Source organism: Gambusia affinis, linkage group LG04, assembly GCF_019740435.1.
Source record: "Gambusia affinis linkage group LG04, SWU_Gaff_1.0, whole genome shotgun sequence".
NCBI lineage: Eukaryota > Metazoa > Chordata > Actinopteri > Cyprinodontiformes > Poeciliidae > Gambusia > Gambusia affinis.
In genome coordinates, this window is record NC_057871.1 from 8,522,986 (window position 1) to 8,545,490 (window position 22,505).

Sequence of the window (22,505 nt, forward strand, 5' to 3'; positions counted from 1 at the left end):
TAGATAGATAGATAGATAGATAGATAGATAGATAGATAGATAGATAGATAGATAGATAGATAGATAGATAGATAGATAGATAGAAGCAGTTGGACTGTTTGTTTACGTTCGAGGTTGGATAATTTTGATTGACTTGGAGACCTGCCCGTCAAATATTTGGACCAATGACTGAAGCGCGTTTCACCACGTGCATGTATGGTCGGAAGGTTCTGAGCGTTAAAGTAAACACACAGAGATGGTTGACATGTCGGCGGTGGTTTGACGGAGAATATCGGCATCAGCGGCGCTGCAGCAGAGCAGCACAGGCCCGATAAACGCACTCAGTCGTTGCTGAGGACATCCAAGCTCAGGTAAGACGTTTGTCCTTCCTTGGTTTTGTTCACTTGTGTTTCTAATCGAGAGTATTCAATAGTAAAAAGAAAGGAAAATGGAACAAAACAGGGTGTTTTCTCCTCCTCTGGCTAGACTCGGTAGAAGCTAGTTTGCTAAATGTTTTCCTGAGAGCGCAGACGGTGAAAGCAGAACGATTTTGAGTAGAAAGTGGAAGCTGTGGTTTGAAAAGCACGGGTTTTAGTTGTGCTAAGACGAAGTGACTAGTTGGTCTGCTTTTAAGTTGCTCTAAGCGAGCAAAGTTAGCCACCTGCGGAACTGCGCTGTTTAAATGGTAGGGGCTAAAACTTTCAAGGAAATCCAGGTTTCAGAGCAACTATCTTATTTCAAGACGTGTTGTGAATTTTCAGACAGAGTTTGGCCAAATCTCCATACAGTGTTAACAACTGTGTCCAAAGATTACATTGGAAAAGCAAGCGTAAGTTTATTTAACTTCCTTGCTAGTCATGTTTTTTTTTTAAATCCCATTGAAAGTCTTTGTCACTACATGCATATGTTCGAAACATCGAAATTTCAACTAAAGCACAGAGCTTTAAAAAAGTTTCCATACCTCGAAAACTTGGATCTGAAAAGTGCGGCCTGCTTTTCACCATTAGGTTGGAACATATCGGTGGCAGCATTATGCTGTGGGGATATTTTTCTTTAGCAGGTTGCAGGGAAGCAGGTCAGAGTTGATGAGAAGATGAATGAAGTTAAATGCAAGTAATCCTGAAAGAGAACAAGTTAAAGGCTGTAAAAGACTTCAGACTAGCGATGGGGTTCACCTCCTATCAGGACAACGACTCTAAACATGCAGCCAGATAAAAACATGTTCAGAATAACTGAGTCAAAGTGTAGACCTGAAAGCTTTTGAGAATCTGTGGTAAGACTTGCAAATAAATTTTCATAGACGGTCTCCATAAAAACTGACTGAGGTTGAAATTTAAGTTTGTAGATGTGCGGAGTGACAGAGCCATTTCCCAAAAGATTTCAGGCTATAATGGCATCATGGGGAGATTCTGAAAAGCATGGACTCTGCATGAAAGAATGCAAATTCACACCACAATGTTCAGATTTCTTGTTTGTTTGTTGTTTTTTTAAAGACACCATGGATCATTTTCCTTCCACTGTACTTTTAGTTGGTTTTTCACATAAAATCTCAAAAAGAAAAGTTTCAGTTTATGTTTATAATTACATAAAATGTGAAAGATTTAAGCATGAATGCTTTAGTAAGGTATTATGTAACTGAAACTAAATGACTCAGTTGGTAATTTCAGCTCTGGATTATAAAAACACTTCCATCTGGTGCTACTCTTAGAACATCTCCTAAAACTTCGCAAACAATCATCCAAAAACAGGGGAAAAACCATACAGAGCGTGTTATAATGCATCTTCTGAACACTTTGGCTTGTTTTACTTTGCAGCATCTGACCTCTGGCCTCTTGGGCTGCTTTGTGTCTCCTGGGTTTTAATCTCAGTTCAGGATTAATTGTCTTAAATCATAATCACTGATCCATTGATGGTAGCTGTTCTACTAATTTCTGTAGAATAAATGTAACTTTACATTTATATTTATGCAAAGTGTGTCAGGTTCTAGAAACCTCTTATTTCTGTCCTTTTATCTAAGCTACTTTTCAATATGAGAAGGGTTAGAGAACGTGGGAATCAATTTTATAAATATGCTGACTAGCCACTAGCATTTAAGATAAAAGATAATAGGCAACAGAAAAGTGCAGATAAAATCTCCCATCTGGCTTGAGTATAAAACAAAATGATAAAAACACCGCTGCCGACTCTCCTTAGCAGAAGAGTCTCCTCCCCCTTCTCTGTGTGTGTGTGTCTATCGCGCAACAAAACAGCACTAACAAGAGGCAGCATTGGATTTCTACCTCTTGTTCATGTATGCCCTACTTACTTGAAGAGCCTCTGCTTCAAGGTGGATTCTTGCTGGTGAGAAATGGCTGAAGGAGGCTTCGACCCGTGTGAGTGCATCTGCTCTCAGGAGTATGCTATGAGGCGCCTCATCAACCTGGTAAGCAGGACAACTGACAGGATTTCTCTCTGATTTATACATTGTGGCAGGTTGATCTGTAGGGCTGAGGCAGATTGACAGTGAAACCTGTTGTTGGTACATATTATCCAGTGAAAATGCCATAAAGTATGTGAGTTTCTACAGCTGGTTCGTAAATGAAAGTATTCCCAGAGGGAGTAATCAGCATACAACGCGTCACTGAGTGACCGGGATGATGCATCCTGGTTCCTGTTGTGTGTTTGTCTTTTGCTCTTCAGTGATGTCTGTAAAGTCAAATTGATTTCATGTTTGTTAATTTAGTACATTAGTGAAGGATGCATTGTCAAAGATGATATTGGCATTTGTACTAAAAGTTATGCCTCTAGTCATGGTTTCAGTTTCCATGTGACTTTTTTTTGTTTTTGTGCTCAGCTGTAACTTGCATGGCAGGTTGCAGTTGGCTGAGAACTGAAAGCCACTCTCAGCTTTCTGATTTGCTTATCACAATAAGGGGTGTTGCCTCAATGACGTAAATATCTCAACTAGCGTTTCCTCCTAGTCAGGCCTTGGAGGAATCATGAGTCGCTATTTTGTATAACAGAAACTATTGTAACGTTGTGTGGCATAAAGTTATATTTAGACTTTATAAAATGTTTCCTCTTTATTTTCAGCTCAGGCAATCGCAGTCGTACTGTACTGACATCGAGTGTCCTCAGGAACGTACGTATCCCCTCCACCTACAGCGTTCCGTGTCAGACTGGAAAGCACTACAGTGAAGACATGGCTGTTGACGCTTACTGTTCTGTTTCTGCACAGTGCCCGGACCCAGCGGGTCAGTGGGTGGAGGAGGTGACCTGACTCTGCCTATGGTCTTGATGGGGTGGGTGGTGGTGGCTCTGGTCTTGTTTTTGCTGCGCCCATCCAGCCTCAGAGGAGCCCGTGCTTCTGGCAAGCCCTCTGGACCTCACAATGTTAGTATTGATCAGTTTCTACGTTTTGAGTTTTCACATTTCCACAGTATGGAAAGCACAAGTGTCTTTTCCACATTTTGTCACTTTACAACTTTACAAGTACAATGTATTTTATTTTGATTGTATGCATGTGACGGTTTTACATGGACCAGCCAGAGAGACGTTGAAGAAATTTCAAAATATATTCTTAATTTATTACAAAAAAGTCCAAAAATAATTCAAAAATGATAAATTGGGTGGTAACACAACAAACTCGAGCACAAAACTGACCTAACAAACAAGACATGAGGGAAACTTAAATAGTGGCTGATCAGACCACTGCTAACACACACAAGGGGGTAATTAAACACACAAGAACTTAAACAAATACTTCTCAGCACATTACTCAATCTTTAAATTAAATAAATACTAGAATTGAACTAACTTTCAAAAAGAAGAAACATTAAAGAAATGGTAAAATTAAACTAGAGACCAAATTTACCCTTCCCCTGGCGATCAAATGGAATGGCCTGCTGAGGAAGTTTGACAGCCATATAAGGACATCAGCTGGAGCTCATCTGTATAATTTCAGCAGCAGGTCCAGAGGAAACTGGTCACTCAAAAAGAAGAAATTAATTTGTTGCATTTAATAAAAAATACAAAGAACTGCCAAATAAAATTAACTAAATGTGTGCACACCAAATAATTCAAGAATCAGATTAATGGAAATAATTTTAAAGATATAAATCTAAACTACTCAGTAATCAATATGTAAAGGAATATTAAGGAAGAACAGAAAACCATTACCATTTCTGTCTCTGTGACAGTAGGGACAGCTGTCACCATGCAATAGACCAGCACGAATTACTGCATAAAGTGGAAAGAAAATGATACATGGTCTTTAAGTTATTGATTTCTGTTCATGAACTCTGAATCAATACTTTATATAAAAGTATTATAGCTTTGAGTCTTCATTTTCAAAATAGTTCAAGCTCAGTCAGATTGGATGGAGGGTATCTGTGAGCACATACTCAAATGAGTTTGGTTTTGAACTTTGACTGGACCGTTCAAACACTGTTATATGGCCAATCAATTGGGATGTGGCTCCTCCTGTTGGCTACTATGTATATGGATATTTTTTTTTACATCCTTTATGCAGAACTGCACTACAATTTATTTACTGTAGCTTTCAGTTTCTATTGCTGATGGCAGCCTGATTACTGAACCTATTAATTAGCAAGTCCCACTCATTTTCAAACTTGGAACTGATAAACTTACATTGGTTATAAAAAATAAAAATCTTCTTCTGAGCATCAGTAAAAGCAGTCCAAGTACCACCAGCTGCACTTGTTTCTGTAGTCTAATATATTTAACAAACATGTGAGGGATATTTAGGTTTCCTCATAAGCCACAAATACCTGAAAATTCATAGGAAAGCTGCACTGAAGGGGGACACTCTGGAACCCCATAGACACAATGGGCAACAGGTTTTCTTCTTCTATGCATAGAAAAGCCTGAAAATATGAATAAAGCACAGATTAGATTAGGACCGACCCAGGATGACTGTCCTCTGTGGCCATCATCTCCATTGAAGCAGCCAGACTTTTAAATGTATGGAATTGATTAAAGCATTATAGTAAACTTTTGAAACGATTAAATGTTTCAGCTAGGGTCAAAATTGAAATAAAAGCTTATAGTTTGGTTACTCCAGAGAAGTCAGTGACTCCCCAGGCATGAAATTCACTGAGTTTGAGAGCCATGACTAAACCTTTCCATTCTAGTTCTGGATTTTTGTCTGGGGTTGTTGTCGTGCTGGAAGATGAAGCGTCGCCTCAGTCTCAAATCTTTTGCCGCTCTTAACAGGTTTTCTTTCAGGATTGCCTTTTATTTGGTTCTGTCCATATTAAAGGAGGCTCAATAGTTGCATTCCACATTAGTAATACCTTATTTGTAAAATCCATATATTATTTTTCTTCCTTTTCGCAGTTGACTACTTTGGTGTTGGTCTGTCACATGAAATCTTATGAAAATATATTAGCGTTTGAGGTTGTGAAATGGCGAGAAATGTGAAAAACAAAGTTGAAGGGGTATAAATATTAATTTCAAATGGTTCAGCATGTGCTTCCTTGTCTTCTTCAGAAAATTTATTGGTAACTGTCTTGGGTTGCAGAGTGGAAGAAGGGAGCCCCCAGCACCACCAGTGGACTAACACTGAGTCAGAGCACCAGGAAATCATCCATCTGCTCAGACTGAGCATGCTGAGTTGGATACTACTGTGAGCAGGACAACATCATCTTCCTGTCGGCCTTAAATCACATATATTTTTCTTTTCATTACCTGGTTACATTTTTTATTCTTTGACCAATGTTACTAAAACCGGCCTGACACAAAATCAGTAAATTGTTGTTGTGATCATGTTCTATAGAGGCTAAAAATAATTTTTGCACACATATATTAGAAAAATATAAACGGTATAATTGGTTATTCTAATCTTTCTTTGGCTTTTCTCTTTTTTTATATAGATGTATATTTTGTTAGGATTGAAATCTACATTCACCATTGGATTATGATTCAAGTTCATAATCAGCAGTCTGTCACTAACTGTAAGTAATCCAGAAAACTGACCCTTTAAGGATATTCCAGCTTAAGTACCACTTATGTTCTTTTACAACTCAGGATCCTAATTAACAGTATATTGCTTATTCACAAAGTCTTAAATCAGGATGTGTGTGTGAGGTTGAATTTGGTCCTAGGTCTCAGCTGTGGTGTTAACACACCATTAGAGCTGCGACATTAACTCTGAATGAAGGAATGTGCTGCCTGATTAGGGTGGATATGCTGGAAATTTCCCATTAGGTGGTTTTCATTACTGTTTCCAGTCTTTCTCAGTCAGGAGTAGTGGGGATTTTCTTGGTCGCTCTAAGACATTCCACTCAGTAGGGTTTAAAATTCTTACTTTAATCTGTGCCAGTAAGGATATATCAGGAGTTTGTCTTTTATACAATGAAAGACTTACCTGTAATAAATTGAATAGCTCAAATCTTAAATCAGGATTTTCCTTTTGGAGTGTTTTCTAAGTTGTGAATTAACCTTGTTTTTGTTTACAGCAAACCACTTTAGATCAGGTTCTTAAACTGTACCAACAAATCAGTCAGGGTATACTTCTTTTTAGAAGTATACCCTGACTAAATACATATTTAGTCATTTGACTAAATATGTATGGTTAAGTGGTGCCAATGGAAATTTATAGTTCTGAAATTAATTTTAAGCACTTTCTACAAAATATTTTCCAATACAAAGCTATTTGATAAAATGGATGCAGTGAGCAGTCTGCATGCTTTTTTTTTTTTTTTTGGTTGACATTTGAATTATTGGGAACAATATTTAGTGAAGAAGTAGTCTATTTTTCTTGAATATTTTTTTCCTGTTTTACATAATGACACATTCAAACGCAATCAGCCCACAGCCACTACCTAAACCAAGACATCCTGCTGCTTTTTTCTCAAGCTTTATCAAAGTTTGTGAACATCTTTCTTATCTGGGCTTTGGGATTCTGAGACTCTTACATTAACTGTAGTAGGATTGAAGGGTGTTCAGCTGGAATGCCTTTGGACACGTGGCTCCCTTATTTCAATACCAGCAAATTTCTTTGTTTGTTCTGTAGCTTTCCAGAGTAGCTGTCAAGATGGCCAGGAAGAGCTTTATGAATCATATTAACATTAGGTTGTGATATGCAGGAAAGGGTAGAAGCTGGGTTGCGTCTCTGACTATTGTTTATCATATGACACCTCAAATGATAATGTTTAATAATAAATAGACTATAAGGGCTTGAACTATGCACTTTTCTTACAATAAACAATCAAGACTTAAATCTGAACTACTTGTCTTGTTTTTTTGTTTTTTTTTTGTTGTTGTTTTTTTAAAGAGCATAAATTTCCATGTATTTCTTAAAGGCCTACATCTCCTTTATAGGATTCATTTAAATGTGACAAGTTAGTATAAATGGAAAGAAATTTGTAAGGGAGCAAATACTTTTTCATATGCTGTAGGTACCATCAAGGAAATTCAATATATTATGGTCACTAAATAAAAAAGTAAAAAATCAGACTTCTTCTGTAATTTGATTGCTCCTATACAACAATATTTTTCAATTAATCACTCAAAAGTGTATACATATTTATAATAAAAACAGAAATCACTTTCTCCAAAAATATATTGTTATATTTTTGTTTTGTTTTTTTCTCTCCAGAGAGATCCCAGTCTTTGAATGTTAGGCAAAAATGTTTGCAACACTTCCAGCAAAAAGTAGCTGTTCGAGTCCTGACATGTTTTCTCCGGGTAGTCTGGCTTTCTCATGCAGTCTAAAACCATGTATGGTTGGTTAATTTTTCACCATTGATTTCCAGATATTCATGTCAATGTAGGCAAAACGTTATTTAAAGTATCAAACACAGAATAAACTACAGCTATGGTCCTACAGCTATAAATTAATTAAAATAGTTCAAATTAACTAGTTAATTTTTCGAGCATGCGCAGTGTTGACCTGTACCTCTCGTCTCCCTGGGTTACCGTCGACAACTCAGTTAGCTCAATCAGCAATGCTAGTTCGGCTTTACATGGAGCCTTTTTATATTGTTACGTGTTTTTTGTAACGACGTACGGTCATTTTCCATACAGAGTTACTTCATCGTACAATGTTGAGTACTGCCTAACAGAAAGTAGCTTAGAGGCTAACTAGCATCAGCAAAACTCTTGATGATAGCATGCTAATGCGGATGAGAGCGCGTTGTTCTCCACAGTTTGGTTTACATGATGACAGATCAGGAGGTAAGGACACTTGCGTATGCAAAAAGTCCGAAAACATCGAAAAGAACTACATTCCAGGTAAGAGCTTATATGTATTTTTGGGCTTTATACCAGTAAAGCATCAGCCCTGTAAACTCCTTTTCCAACAATTGTGTTGTAGGATGAACTTCAGGCTGCTGTGTCTTCCAGGGCAAGCAAAGCAAATGCACAACACTTTTATTTTGATGACACTAACGAGGATGAAGATGGTAAGCGTACAGCTGTATGTGGAAAAAAGAGATGAGGACAGGCTGGATTTGCAAAAGTTTACCATTAAAAATCTCCAGCAATCACACCAGTGGAAACAATACACTGGTGTCTATCACATAGAAAATTCAAACAGGAAAATACTCAGTTTTACATCAGTTGAACTCTGAAGATAAACAATATATGAAGACATTTGCTTTATCTTCACCATCCACAGCAGTATCTGTCAGAAATTGGTCTCCCATATTGTGTACTAATGGTAAATTAACTGAGCTTAAAATGGCATTCAAAATACTTTCATGCTATCAGCACATTAAGACATAATATTTTTTTATTTCTCATTATGTACTAGAATATAATACAATTTCAGTGGTACTCTCAGTTATAAATAAATATAATAAAGCATATAAATATCTATAAATATATTTCATGCAAACCTTATTCACACTCTAGGATCAGTTTTCAACATGGGTTTAAGTATCTTCTCATTGACATGTGTGACACTTTGTGAAATCCTACTGTGGGAACACATTCTTAACTTTTAATTGTGCTTTCTTTGAAAACAAATAAGCCACTGAGTAGTATATGTAAGATAAAATTAATTAGTCCAGTGTATGACTTTGTCTTTTACTTGTTGTTTTTCAGATTTTTTGGATAAACTTCTAACATCAAGAAAAAAGAGGATTGATGCCTTCAAAGCAGGAAGGAGTAAAGCGACATTTAATGCCTTTGAGCTTTCAGATGAAGACAAACCCACTAAGCCAAAGAAAGTATCATTCCTGAAATCCCACAGAAGCAGCTCTAACTCAAAAGACACATCAGCGTCCGAGCCACCTGAGTCCTCTAATGACGGAAATGTCCATAATGATGGAAATGTCCATAATGATGGAAATGTCCATAATGAAGCCTCTCTGTACCCTCAGAACTCAACAAATCTTAGTGCTGAAAACTCGGAAATTAATCCATCTAGTGAAAAACCGACAAATGGTCTGTTCACAAAACAGACCTCAAGTCTGTCATGTAAGACATCAGATGATTCTCTTTCTTTGCGGTTACCATCTGACGGAAGTGTGGTGGAGACGCCTGGTCCAGAAGAAGATAAGACAAATCCTGGTGTGGAAGAAACCTCTGAGACGCCACCAGTGTTTGGACCTCACCTCTGCAACACTGTTTCAACTGGTCTGTTGCAGTTAGCTCTTTTATTCAAGGCTGTAAAGAGTTATCCTTATATTTACACTTTGTTTGACTCTTCAGACAGTGTTCCAGAGATGGAGCCACCGAAACCCAAACCTCGGCAAAGGATGCTTGGGCTGAAGTCACACGTTTCACAGAAGAAAACGGGGGAGGAAAGTGAATTTCAGGATTTCAGCAGACCTCAAACGTCTTCTATGTCCATTCCCATCTCAACTGATGCATCCAGCAACATAGCAGTAAGAACACAAATTACATAATTTATAGTTTTCCCTCTTTTTTTTCTCATTTGCCTAAGTCATAAATATTTGTAGGATGATAATTGTTTGATAATTTTCTTCCAACTAGGGTTAAAAAAACAGAATTATATATTTACAAAGTACATTTAAAACACCCAGTGTTGACCAACATGCTTTTTTGTGATACAGATGTGATTTCTAGGAAACAGCGGTTAATTCTTGTGTTGTTAATTGCAGTGGACAGACGGAGACCAGACAGCTTCGTGTAGCCCCAGCAAGTCATTTTCAAATAAGAGTGAACAGTCACAATTCATCACCAGGTCTACGTTTGATTCTGGTTCCAGAGGTAAGTGTTGACACACTCTGCAGCGTCATATCAGTGGTACAACTCACCCTTCCAGCTGACATTTGATTTATTGTTTTAGAAGGCTTTATATCCGACGACAGCAAGGAGCCAGAGAGACCCTATTCTTCATCATTTGAAGAATTTAATGTAAGTCAATCTGGGCTTTATCTAACATGGCTGTGATGGATATTTTTTTGTTACACTTACATTTGATTTAATTAAATTTTCCTCTTAGGGACATGCAGGAGATCCCTCAGATCAAACCTCTCATGCCCCTGGAAAGTCATTTGACACCAAGTGAGTGAAGCAGGCTTTACTAATGTTGCTGCATAAAGGAAACTGAAAAAGTAATTGACCTTTTTTTTTTTTTTCTGGCGTTAGGACTACCAGTCCTCATTCTAAAACTACTGAGAGGTCTCAGAGTGCATGCTCCAGAAAGGTGGAGTCAAAATATTTGGGAACACTCAAAGTTCTGGACCGGAAACTGTCCTTACAGGAGTCTTCTCCTCAAGCAGCAGAATCTATCAGAGCTGCAGTTTACCAGGTCAGAGTGAGTCTCTGCAGCATATTAAGTCACCATAGGTTCTGGTGTGGTTTTTTTTTTTGTCATGTGGTGAAGGAGAATGTCAAGTCAGAGGTCCCCCCGACACTGCAATGTGGTAAATCATTTTGAAAATGATTAGGTCAAAATGGAAGGAGGGTTGGAAGGAGTGTTGGAGTACATATTTGATTGATTTAAACCCTCTGTGCTTACAACAGGAATGGCTCAAAAAGAAAAAAGAAAAGTCAAGAGAGAACATGCAGCTGAAGAAGAAAGAAGAGCTTATGAAGGAACAACAGAAAAAGGTGATTTTTATTCTACCATCTCTAAAGTAAATATGAACATGTAGTTATTAACATTACATGAGTGGCCATCTGTCTGCCCATAAACAGGACAGGGAGTCTAAAAAGGAAGATGCCAACGCCTCTTTTGAAGCCTGGAAAGAAAAGAAAGCAGAAATCCTCAAAGCCAAAGCAAAAGAAAGACAAAATATGATTAGAAAACAGCAAAGGGAGAGTGAAGAAAATGAAGAAAAAAGACAATCTGCCAAACAGGTGCAGATACAAATTATTTTTAATTTATTTTGAAACTATAAGAGACATGAAAATGTGTAAGCTTGATACTGATCAGTGTTTCAATAACAAAGGTGTTTGAGAACTGGAAGCGTGAGCATGATCAGCTGCTCAGAGACAGAAACAGAAAGCAGAAAGTGGCTGAAAGTAAACAGAAGCTGAAGAAGCAGGGAAAAGAAGAAGAAAGGCAGAGAGAAAGCAAATATGCTTTTTCTGACTGGTTAGTATAAATTACATTATGTCTGTCTCTGGTTTTAAAATAATTTTACTGAAATGATTGCTGGAAGTGTATTGCCACTCCATCCCATTCAGTTCATCCTCACATCTGCTGAAGATATTCTTCTGTCCTGCCTCATTCTCGTCTCTGTGGTTGTGAAAAATCAACAACCACAAGGTGGCGCACTCAGCTAGATAATCCTGTTCCTGTTTTAACCCCTTCTAAAACAAACACCTTCTGCAATGAGGTCAATGTTAACCCAATCTGTTTTACCTGTTTTTCTTCACCTGAATAAGGTGTGACAAAAAGAAAGATGTTCTTCACGAAAAGCTCAAGAGGGAGCGTGAGGAAATGGAAACAAAGGCAGAAGAAGAGCTGTACCTGAAGGAAGAAAAAGACAAGATGGCCATAGAGACCTATGAAAACTGGCTGGTAAGTGCAACACTGAATAAAATCTAACCGAATAAGTACAGAAATATTCACTATTGTTTGCTTTTCAAACAGATAAAAAAGGATCGAGAGCAGAGGAGAAGACAAGACGAAAGAGTAATACAAGAAATACTTCGGGACAGTCCTCCTCCACCGTGGAGCCCTCCAAATAAAACCATCCCATTTGGAAAGTGACAATCTACCGTCTGTTATCTTTTATATTTATTTTCTAATAAAAGACACCTGGATATGGGCATAAGCATTTTATGACTTTTTTTTTGCATTAACTAAATTAAATATTTTGGAATAAGTTTGTGTTACTTTTGACACATTTTACCACATTACAACATTTAGTGCTAAAATCTGTCTTGTTTCCTTTGAGCTTTAAGTAATCATTCCTTTAAGAGCTTATCACTCCTGTTGAGACTTATGCAACAAGGTTGTAGTTTCAGACATGGTCATCCAAATATACAGCTGTCTCCACTGGTAAATACATGTACCAGTCTTTACTAGATACATTAACTATCTTTTACTGCTGTGGTAAAATCCTTCCCAGGAACATTTTCTGTCATTCTATGACAGTAATTTATGGAGATTTTTTTATCTCCCTCATTTGCGTTATTTATTATTTCCAATAAATGATAAAGAGTAACTCTTTGGTACTCTGACTTGAGATAACCCTGCTGTAAGTTTTTCTACAATCTTTTCCCTTGGTGTCTTATTCTTTAAAGTTGTCTAACAAACCTCTGAGACCTTGATAAAACAGCTTTAAAATCCTTGAGACTTATGCAACAAGGTTGTAGTGGCAGACATGCTGATAATAAACTGCCATGAACGCTTAAATTTAGAGACCAATTAACCTCACTGGTTTAGGACTGTGGGAGGAAGTTGGAGTACCCTGGGGGAACAATCATACCCAGAACGTCTTACTTCAAGGCAACAGTGCTACAAAGTGCAGCATAAATTATGTACATGTACAGCCAATTGGTTATTTTGGATTTTTATAAAGGCATGCTAGAATAAGGGGGTGATCACTGACCACCAGGTACATGTTTGGCTTTAGAGTTTGATTGTGGAAAAAAATCATGAATCCCTTTTTTCAGCATGACAATTATGCTGTAGTACATGTTGGTAGTAACTAAAATAAAATATGAGTTAAACTACAGTACACTGTAGTTGTAAGCTAACAAAGAGGGATAGGTGATGTTTTGTCAAATAGTATAAATAGAAATTATAAATTCTTATACTGTGGTGATAAGAACTATTTATTAATCTTTTCTTAGGTAACTATAGCTGTGATAAACTAGCTCCACAAATACACTAGTCACATAAAAGGGGGATTTGCGCCTCTCAGTAACTGCATTTAATCATATTTTCAAATGTATTAATATTCATTAATACTTGCATTGAACAAACAGCGGAGAAAATAGTAAACATTAATATACAGACAGTTTGGGGGATTTCAAACATCATTAATTGGAATTTATAGTGACAATGATAAATCAAAGTTCTTAAAATAAACTTATCTCTATAAATGATAAAGGATACATACAATAAATGTCCACCCTCTAGTAAGAAAAACGAGATGCGTCCATAAGGCTCTTATGACCAAATAGGTGGGAAATGAGCCTCCTTCAATGTAATTGTGAAATAATTTGTATGCACTTTATTGGACTGTTATCACTTGGAAAATGTTCAATAAACACAATAGGTTTTTTAAATGTGAACAATTTGTGCTTTTACTTTGAAAGTCCCCCTCCGGAAGGCTTTTCCAGGAGCGTCGGGGAGTGATGAGTGAAGGAGCCGAGGAACCTCCCTCCGCTCAGTTAAACTTCAGGCTGTATCTCAGAAAGTTTCCACAGGCACTCCGCTCCACTGATATCTCCTGCATCCCGCTGCTTTAGTCCAGGTTTACGAACCTTTGTGGAATCAAACAAAACCGGAACTCGCAGCTATTTGGACCCAGAGACTCATCTGCCAGAGAACCGAGCTGAACCTCTGCAGTGCTGAAGTTAATAGATTACCGAGCTGGCAGAGGTAAGGATCTGTTAGCTGGGTTCCGCTAGCTAGCCCTATTGATTCATTCATTCAAGGCTGCTGGGGGGTTTAAATCGCACATTCTGCGTATTTAGAGAAGAAGGGAACTGGGTTATTCCTGTAATGTGAGACTGTCCTCTGCAGACTGTGAGCTTTCACAGATGTCGAAATAAATCTCTAAGGTGTGTCTGATGAAGGAGTCTCCTTTTCTCCTCCAGTGGCAGACGTGGCTTCGCTGCGATGATAAAAGCGTCTTTATTTCCTCCCAGGCTGTGACGGTCCGGCTGGTAACTCACTGCAGGGCTGCTTAACAACTTCTTTTTCAAAGGGCTTTAAAGCAGACTCCATTAACACACCCGGACTGTTTATTTGTACTTCATCTTTAGTTTTCAGTTGTTTCGGTGTATTTAAAAATGCAGTTTCACATGGCACAGAGCTGGAACAAATTATTTTAAATTGATTACGAAAAATAGGTTGCTCATGTTTAAAACATCCGCCATTTGCAGGAAAATTAGAAACTATCCACTCTGAAATTTACTTAAGTGTCATGAGATGCATCAATCAGGGTTTTCCTGACTGTTTTACCAATTCCACTTTTTGTACAATATACACCAAATAGATTAAATAGGATTCAAGATATTTAACAGATCAATTTAAGTTTAAAAGAAAATGCAATTCTAAGATTTTACAAATGAATGAGTCACGGCATGTGTTAACCTTTTAAGAGTTTTGTCTGTTTTTTTCTAATAAACTCAACATGTACATCACACTACATGATTTTTTGTGGATGCATTTATTTATTAAAATGTGCTATTTTAGTTTTTTATTATTATTATTTTCTTTATTTAATCAGGTAAACCCTGTTGAGATCGAGGTCTCATTTTCAAGAGGGACCTGGGCAGAAGGTCCCTCTTGCAATACACAGCAACCTGGTTACAAAATAAAACTAATTAATACATATGCATTTAGCAACTAAGAAGACTGGAAAAAAATCTGATTTTTCAGTGTTTAATCTGGCTATCACCAGAAAATATGAAGAGAAAATTGGTGTCTCTCTAGATTTAATCATTACTAGTTAAATTTATGAAGATACCTGAAAACATGAAACATTTCCCAACAAACGTAAGATCTGCATAGAGAATTTACCCACATTGGCTTTGAAATATATGAAATGCTATTCATTAGAGATGCTCCAATCCATTTGTGTTTTATTTCTTAAAATGGTGGAAGTTCTCAGTTTTGATTCATTTAATGAATGGAATGGAAATTTGTTTTTTGTCGAAGGACTATATCACATTAAAGGCAAAACATATTCAGGAGCTTCTTTGATGGACGTTATGGTTTCTAAGTTAATAGAAAATAATAAAAAAAAACATTTGTTGGCAGTTGTGAGTCTAACCTCTGTTTTTTATTTATTTCTTATAATAATGGAGGGAAGATTGTTCTATTTCAGTCTTCGACCAATTGATTGGTGGATCTCAGTTATTATTGTCACAGTTTTCTGCATTTGATACTGATTTACTGCAAGTGTTTAATCCCACATTTAAAATGGTGTCTGGTTCCAGCTTGTCAGAAATCTCTTTGATGTTAACATCACTCTGCTGGTGTCTGTAATCACATCGGTTGTTCTTCTTTCCTGCAGAACAAAACATTTCTTTAAATAGTCACAGCTAAGACATGCAGCCTTAGTTCGTGAGTTCGCAAAGGAAAGTATATATTTCTCATGCACTTTCCATATGGTTCCTTTGTGGGTGTGTCTTTAACAGATGTTTGAGATCAAACGGATCTGTTGCATCGGAGCCGGGTACGTAGGAGGCCCAACATGCAGCGTAATCGCTCAGATGTGCCCGGAGATCACGGTGACCGTCGTGGACGTCAACGAGACGCGCATTAAAGCCTGGAACTCTGACACTTTGCCCATTTACGAGGTAGGAAGGTATCAGCGGTTTCGGAGCGCAGAGACGAGGATTGATTGAGTTTTATGGCTGAACTTGGACAGAAAGCAGCAGCTCACAGCTTATTAACACTTTTTCACCCTTGACATGCTTTGTAATAAGGTGTGGCTGATACAGGGTTGACATGAAAGTTCAGCTTCACTTTTTTAATTTTTATTATTATTTGCAGCCACACCTTGTCTCTGAAGAGAGTTGACTCAGTAAGATTTGGTTGTTGCTACAGTCCGTGTTTCAGTAAAACCGTAGCTCCGTTTCTTTGTCAGCCGTTAATTAGTTCCAGACTGTTTCGCAATTTCCTTGCGTCAACCCCGACCACACACTGTTACATCATCATGACTAGTGATGGTCAGCATGAGCTTCTCGTGTGTTTTGTGAAACACTTTCCCCTCCTTAAACTTGCACTAACTGAACCCTCCGCTTCCTCTTGTTTCAGCCGGGACTGAAAGAAGTGGTTGAATCATGCAGAGGGAAAAACTTGTTCTTCTCCACAGACATTCCCTCAGCCATCAAGGACGCTGACCTCGTCTTCATCTCCGTGAGTCACGCAGTCTCAGCGTGTGTAAGATTCCCTTCTGTTTAATCGGCTCGCATCATAACTGCAGCGTCTCGGCAGGTCAACACCCCAACCAAAACCTATGGAATGGGGAAGGGTCGCGCCGCCGACCTCAAGTTCATCGAGTCGTGCGCTCGGCAGATCGTAGAGGTCTCCGATGGCTACAAGATCGTCACGGAGAAGAGCACCGTTCCCGTGCGAGCCGCCGAGAGCATCAGGCGGATATTTGACGCCAACACCAAACCCAGCCTCAACCTGCAGGTGTGTACTTTCACACACAACTCTGTGGTGTCCGGGTTTCTTCTTGTGTCTTGCTTCTGAGTGTGAGCGCGTCGTTTTAGGTACTGTCCAACCCAGAGTTCCTCGCAGAGGGAACGGCGGTGCGGGATCTCAAGGAGCCCGACCGCGTCCTGATAGGTGGGGACGAGACGCCGGAGGGTCAGAGGGCGATCAGAGCGCTTTGTGCTGTGTATGAACACTGGGTGCCCAAATCCAGAATCATCACTACCAACACCTGGTCGTCTGAGCTCTCCAAACTGGTGAGTGGACCATATAGAGAATACATGGATACTGGTGGTTTATCCCAAAACCATTTACTCAGAAATTGTGTTCAGTACATTTCATGTTTACTTTCTAGCGCTAAATTACTGCAAATGTAATCTCAATGCACTTTACAACAGAAGCTGGTCTAATTCAGTTCAGATCAATCTAGTCCATTCAAACCAATTCCAGTCCTAAATCAGATTTTAGTACAGATGTGCTACAAATGCAAACCTATTTGTAGTGCAACAAAAAATACTTTCTACTTATGATTTACAGTAAATTAATGACTTTTGTAATTAGAAAAGCTCTAGTAATTTCTTAAATGTTATTTTATTAAACCTTCAATCTAAGCCAAAAAAAAAGTTTTCATGAATTTGGTCGTATTTATTTCGAAGTCCTTCATCTTTGACAGCAATAAACAAAAACCCATTTTCACAGTAACTTTGTCACCAAAATGTTTTCAAATTCTGTTTTTAGCCAAAGTCAACACTTTGACGTCAGAGGTGAAAAAAAATTCTCATTTGATTATGTGAAGCTCAAGAAACCCTCAATTTCTTAAGTCTATTAGGAAAATACTGAATTGCGACATCATCGTTGAATATTGCGAGATTAAAATGAGTTGCAATAAACCTACTTTTCCCTCACACTTCAGCATCTCTGAATCTAAGATCCACATCAGTGAAAATTCATTCATGATGTCCAGCATTTTGTCGGCATGCAGAACGTGAATCCATGGCTCTTCAAATATTGAAAACACTCCGTTGCAATTGTGACCCTGCACGCATTGATATTACCGTACCGACTAGAATTTTTTGATGTACTGCAATACTCTATCGAAAGTCAAATAATTTGGATAAATGAAAAATAAGGGACATCCAAAGTTGCAATTCCTACTTTTTTTTTTTTTTTTTTTTGCAATGACAAGGAATAAAAATGTTTTAATTTTTTGGCTGAATGTTTAAAGAAACGTCTGGTTGTGTTTTGGATTTGAAGGCAGCCAATGCTTTCCTGGCCCAGAGAATCAGCAGCATCAACAGCATCAGTGCTCTGTGTGAGGCCACAGGAGCCGACGTGGAGGAAGTGGCCAAGGCCATCGGAATGGACCAGAGGATTGGCAGCAAGTTCCTCAAAGCCAGCGTTGGTAAGAATCGCAGCAAAACCTTTTAAGACGCAACGTGTGTGTCTGTGAAGCAGGACAATCCTGAGGCTGAGTAACAGGAAGGCACTGTTCAGACTGCAAAAACACAAAATCTTCTCAAATATCTTTGTACACTTGAAATAAATCAAAACTAACTTGCATGTAGATTTTCAGCGAGATATAGGATCTTGTTTTAACTAGTTCCTATGGCAAATCATTTCACTTATAAAGATATAAGTGAAACAATCTGCAAGTGGCATTAGCAATTTTTCATCAATATTAAATAATTATGAACTCAAAAATGTTGTTGTAAGATAGTTTTGTTAATTCAAGTGTACTGAGATATTTGCATCAGAAATTAGACTAAAAATACTTGGTAAGATTGTGTTTTTTGCAGTGCAGGTCAACAGAGCTCTACTTTCCTTATGGAGAGAAGGCTCTGGAATATTTCTGGAAATCCCTTCACAACATGTTTGGAACAGAAAATGCTGGAGGATTATCCCAAACAGTAAATGCTGCAGCTTTAGAAGGTGGTATTTATTTTTAATCCACAAGCATTCGTTGATGCCCTGTTCAGGTTTTGGTGGGAGCTGCTTCCAGAAAGATGTGCTCAACCTGGTGTATCTGTGCGAGGCCCTCAATCTCCCAGAGGTGGCGTCCTACTGGCAGCAGGTGGGAAATGCACCTCTATAAACGGAGGGTCTAGTTCTCTGCATTTGTTTCGTCTTTATTATTCTGAACACGATTCCTCTCAGGTGATAGACATGAATGAGTACCAAAGACGACGATTTGCTTGTCGGATCATCGACTGCCTCTTCAACACCGTCACCGGCAAAAAGATCGCTCTGCTGGGGTTCTCTTTCAAAAAAGACACAGGTGACACCAGGTCAGTCTCTTCTCGTTTTCTTGAGTTTATCAACTGGCTTGACTTGTTTTGCAAGTGTGAACTTGACCCAGGCACAGCAGAGAAAGCCTAAAGCTTTCATTCATTGCTGTTAGCATGCCCAGTCAGTGCTGATACTTTTTCTCCACTTGGCAGCTTGCCAAAGCTCACTGCAGTGAACTTCACCCCTAACCACTGTTGACGTGTTTGTGTGTGTATTACAACTCCAGAGAGTCATCCAGCATCTACATATCAAAGTATCTGATGGATGAGGGGGCCAAGCTGTTTATCTATGACCCCAAGGTTCTTAAACAGCAAATCATTTATGACCTGTCCCAGCCCAGCATCTCAGAGGACAACCCAGAAAGAGGTGAGTGAGCGAGCGAGCGAGAGAGAGAGAGTGAGTGAGAGTTCATTGCTTTGTTGGACCTGCAGCACTGTGTGTGATTTACTGTTAACGATTAATAAACACTCAACTTGAGTAGCCCTGTTGAGATCTCGTCCTTTGAGACACTTGGATCTTTAGCTTTGTTTGTTGAATTTGAAATCATGATCAATGTTTGGGAAAGGCATTTTAAATTGACACACGGGTTGAATGAATATGAATGACTGTTCTAGAATCACCTTTCAGGTTAATTTAGTTGTTTCTGCTTCCCATTGAAAGCTTTATAAAGCTCCTCAAATTGGTAGTTTTAAACTTTTCTTTGTGTTCAGGGTTCATATGGGTGCTTGAAATGCTTGAATTTCAAAAAGGTGCTTTCAAGGTTCGGAAAGTGCTTGATTTCTGCATAAAGTCCTTGAAAGTGTTTGATATTCAAATTGGTGTTTTGTAACAAAGTTGTAATAAACTTTTAGGGGAAAAAAAACTCCTTATAGAAAGTGATTATTTATGAGCAGGTAGCAAGTAGGTTATTTGCCTTAACACAATTTGTTTAATGTAATGAATATTCATTATTCATAATGAGTTATTGATCTGTTTGATTGAAATAAAAGTAGTTTTGATTTTAAATATTAGTTATTGAAACTGGGGGATGTTTTTAATTGAGTTTGTTTTGTTCTCTGACCAATCAGGTCTTTAGAGTGTGAGAACATTTTCAACACATCAAATTTTGTTATTTTAGTCTACTTTCTTAGAATATTATCACAATAAATTAATAATAATACAAATTTTAGTTTTTATTGTGAAAGTCTGGTGCTGGAAAAGTTTGAAAACTTAACTTTGAAATCAAAAAATGCTTGAATTTTATTGTGGGAAAAGTGTATGAACTCTGTGAGATGTAATGATGGATCATGTTATTTAAGATATTTACAGTGAAAACTGAAACATCGTGGCTCTACTGTTTAATAATGAATTAATAAGGATAAATATTTCTGTTTTCTGAAGTCGTGATTTAGTTTTGTGATGGTGAAACATAATAAATCCCTCTTTTTGTTTCTTTTCTCAGTGTCTGAGCTGGTGACTATAACGTCAGATCCTTATGAGGCCTGCCAGAGTGCTCATGCATTGGTCATCTGCACAGAGTGGGACATGTTTAGGGTCACGATCATACTTACACTTCTTACACATTTCTTCTTCCTTAGCAACCGTGCACTTGGGATTTCATGATGTCGTTTTGACGCCTTTACAGGAACTGGATTATGAGAAGATTTACAAGAAGATGCTGAAGCCGGCATTCATATTCGACGGTCGCAGAGTCCTTGACCACCTCCACGCCGAGCTGCAGAGCATCGGCTTTCAGGTGAGCGGACATGCTCTGCGTATTTGTCACGTTATTTTCATTGGACTCCACTTGGAAGACCTTAAAAATGTTGAACCTATTTTTGAAGTAGATTGAAAATTGATTGGTGGTTTTATTCCTTATTTTTTAAAATAAAAGTCAGAAGTATGTGTTTTTTGCAGTTTTCAGTCTTGGATTGGGCGATACGCTATGTCAATAATTGTTGATTAGTTTTTGTTTTAAATATCTGAAATACTGCCGAGACTGGATTAAAACAGAAAACTGTGACGCGAGTACTGCCGAACTCGCGTCACAGTTTCCTGTTTTAATCCAGTCTCCTTTGAGCTGATGGACTTATTTTTACTTTTTGCGCAATTTTTTATTTTTATTTTGAAGCAGTTACATAAAACTGCTGCTGCAAGTTACTCATCAGGCTGTTGCTAGGTAACCAAAGCATGAGTGAGTTGCTTGGTAACCAAAGAATGAGTCAGTTGATCCCACCCACCTTGCTTAGCTGGCTGTGAGAGGTTGAGCTGCTAGTCTTTCCTCTGCCTACATCCCCCAGAATGCTGTGTGGTTCTGGATCGGAGTTGGTTGAAATGATTGAATATTCTTTCATATTCTATTAGACATATTTTGTATTGATATTGATTATGCGTCTGTCCCAATATTGGAGACATACCCTAAAATTTTTATTTATAAACAAACTAAAGACCTTGTATCGTTCTGCACCTCCTGGTCTGTTTTTCTTGATTCTAATGAATGAATTTCCTGATGAAAACAATGGATCATTGTAATGGGTTACAGACTGTTCGTGCGATTAGGAGAAACTTTAAGGTACAAAGGTTCTGCAGACAAACGGCTAACTTCACCTCTCTGGTTGCAGATCGAGACCATTGGAAAGAAAGTGACTTCTGCTCGAATCCCTTATACCCCTGCAATCGTTGGGTCTCGCACCGCCTCTACTGAGCCTCCAACTAAGAAGGCAAAAGCCTAAAGCCGGATTCTCCCCCCAGCAGCAGGCAACTTTCCTTCCTCCCACCTTTTCATTTCAACAGCAGAGGGGCCTGAGTGGCATCCTGCCACCTGCTGGCCACACAGCAGGCCTGCAGCTTCTCTGCTACCTGGACAGACGACTGAAAGTGGCTACAAATCAAATATTTTTTATATTAAATCATTCCATGTGCAACGATAACGTTAGATCACACCCAGAACAGTATTTCACACAGACACACATCAGTTGACCTGGTTTTTTTATATAAACACTATAAACACAAATCCTTTCTTATATAATTTACTATATAATGAAGTACTGTCCTTAAATGCAAAGTTTTATATAATCTTTTTTAAAAAAACAACTATTTTTATAAATCATGTTGCTGTATGTTAATCTTCCGTGTCAGGATGTTCACCTGAAGGGCCAATGCAATAAAATGTGAGTCTATAATTTGTACTGAAAACTTGTAATCTAAATCTTTACATATAGCTATACTTTTCTGCAATAAATCTGTCTTTTTAAATCTCATTTCTGAGCTCCCTCTGATACCAATGTATCAGGACTGTCTACTTGATATAAAAGACGTTTGTTTCACACATTACTTTATTTCAGTGTACAGAAAGCAGAAAACAGGACTTCCTGTTAAAGAGCTTTAACTCCCTATGCTGTGCAGCTTCTGCTCCCAGCTGGCTACGAGTCTCATCTAGTTCTCCGATCGTTTTAACAAAAGGCAGTCCTTCAGGGCAGCTACAGGTGGAGACGGA

General features: G+C 38.2%; 3 protein-coding genes across 3 annotated transcripts; all 3 read left to right on the forward strand.

Moving 5' to 3' along the window:
* Nucleotides 1-200: 200 nt before the first annotated feature.
* On the forward strand, nucleotides 201-7,207 carry smim14 (small integral membrane protein 14). Its single transcript, XM_044115244.1, has 5 exons — nucleotides 201-350; nucleotides 2,306-2,401; nucleotides 3,052-3,100; nucleotides 3,197-3,351; nucleotides 5,501-7,207. The coding sequence occupies exons 2-5, from the start codon at nucleotides 2,327-2,329 to the stop codon at nucleotides 5,537-5,539; spliced, it is 318 nt and encodes a 105-aa protein (XP_043971179.1). The 5' UTR covers nucleotides 201-350; nucleotides 2,306-2,326; the 3' UTR covers nucleotides 5,540-7,207.
* A 255-nt stretch (nucleotides 7,208-7,462) lies between these two features.
* Nucleotides 7,463-12,179, forward strand: map9 (microtubule-associated protein 9). The gene is made up of 13 exons (XM_044115243.1): nucleotides 7,463-8,214; nucleotides 8,297-8,384; nucleotides 9,028-9,561; nucleotides 9,637-9,812; nucleotides 10,050-10,158; nucleotides 10,238-10,305; nucleotides 10,394-10,455; nucleotides 10,540-10,702; nucleotides 10,918-11,004; nucleotides 11,092-11,253; nucleotides 11,346-11,491; nucleotides 11,785-11,920; nucleotides 11,993-12,179. The coding sequence occupies exons 1-13, from the start codon at nucleotides 8,140-8,142 to the stop codon at nucleotides 12,110-12,112; spliced, it is 1,926 nt and encodes a 641-aa protein (XP_043971178.1). The 5' UTR covers nucleotides 7,463-8,139; the 3' UTR covers nucleotides 12,113-12,179.
* Nucleotides 12,180-13,695: 1,516 nt separating this feature from the next.
* Nucleotides 13,696-22,269, forward strand: ugdh (UDP-glucose 6-dehydrogenase). The gene is made up of 12 exons (XM_044115245.1): nucleotides 13,696-13,954; nucleotides 15,721-15,882; nucleotides 16,343-16,444; nucleotides 16,523-16,723; nucleotides 16,804-17,001; nucleotides 17,999-18,146; nucleotides 18,721-18,815; nucleotides 18,899-19,029; nucleotides 19,257-19,396; nucleotides 20,472-20,563; nucleotides 20,655-20,765; nucleotides 21,631-22,269. Exons 2-12 carry the CDS (start codon nucleotides 15,721-15,723, stop codon nucleotides 21,739-21,741), a joined length of 1,491 nt encoding a protein of 496 aa, XP_043971180.1. The 5' UTR covers nucleotides 13,696-13,954; the 3' UTR covers nucleotides 21,742-22,269.
* Nucleotides 22,270-22,505: the final 236 nt, after the last annotated feature.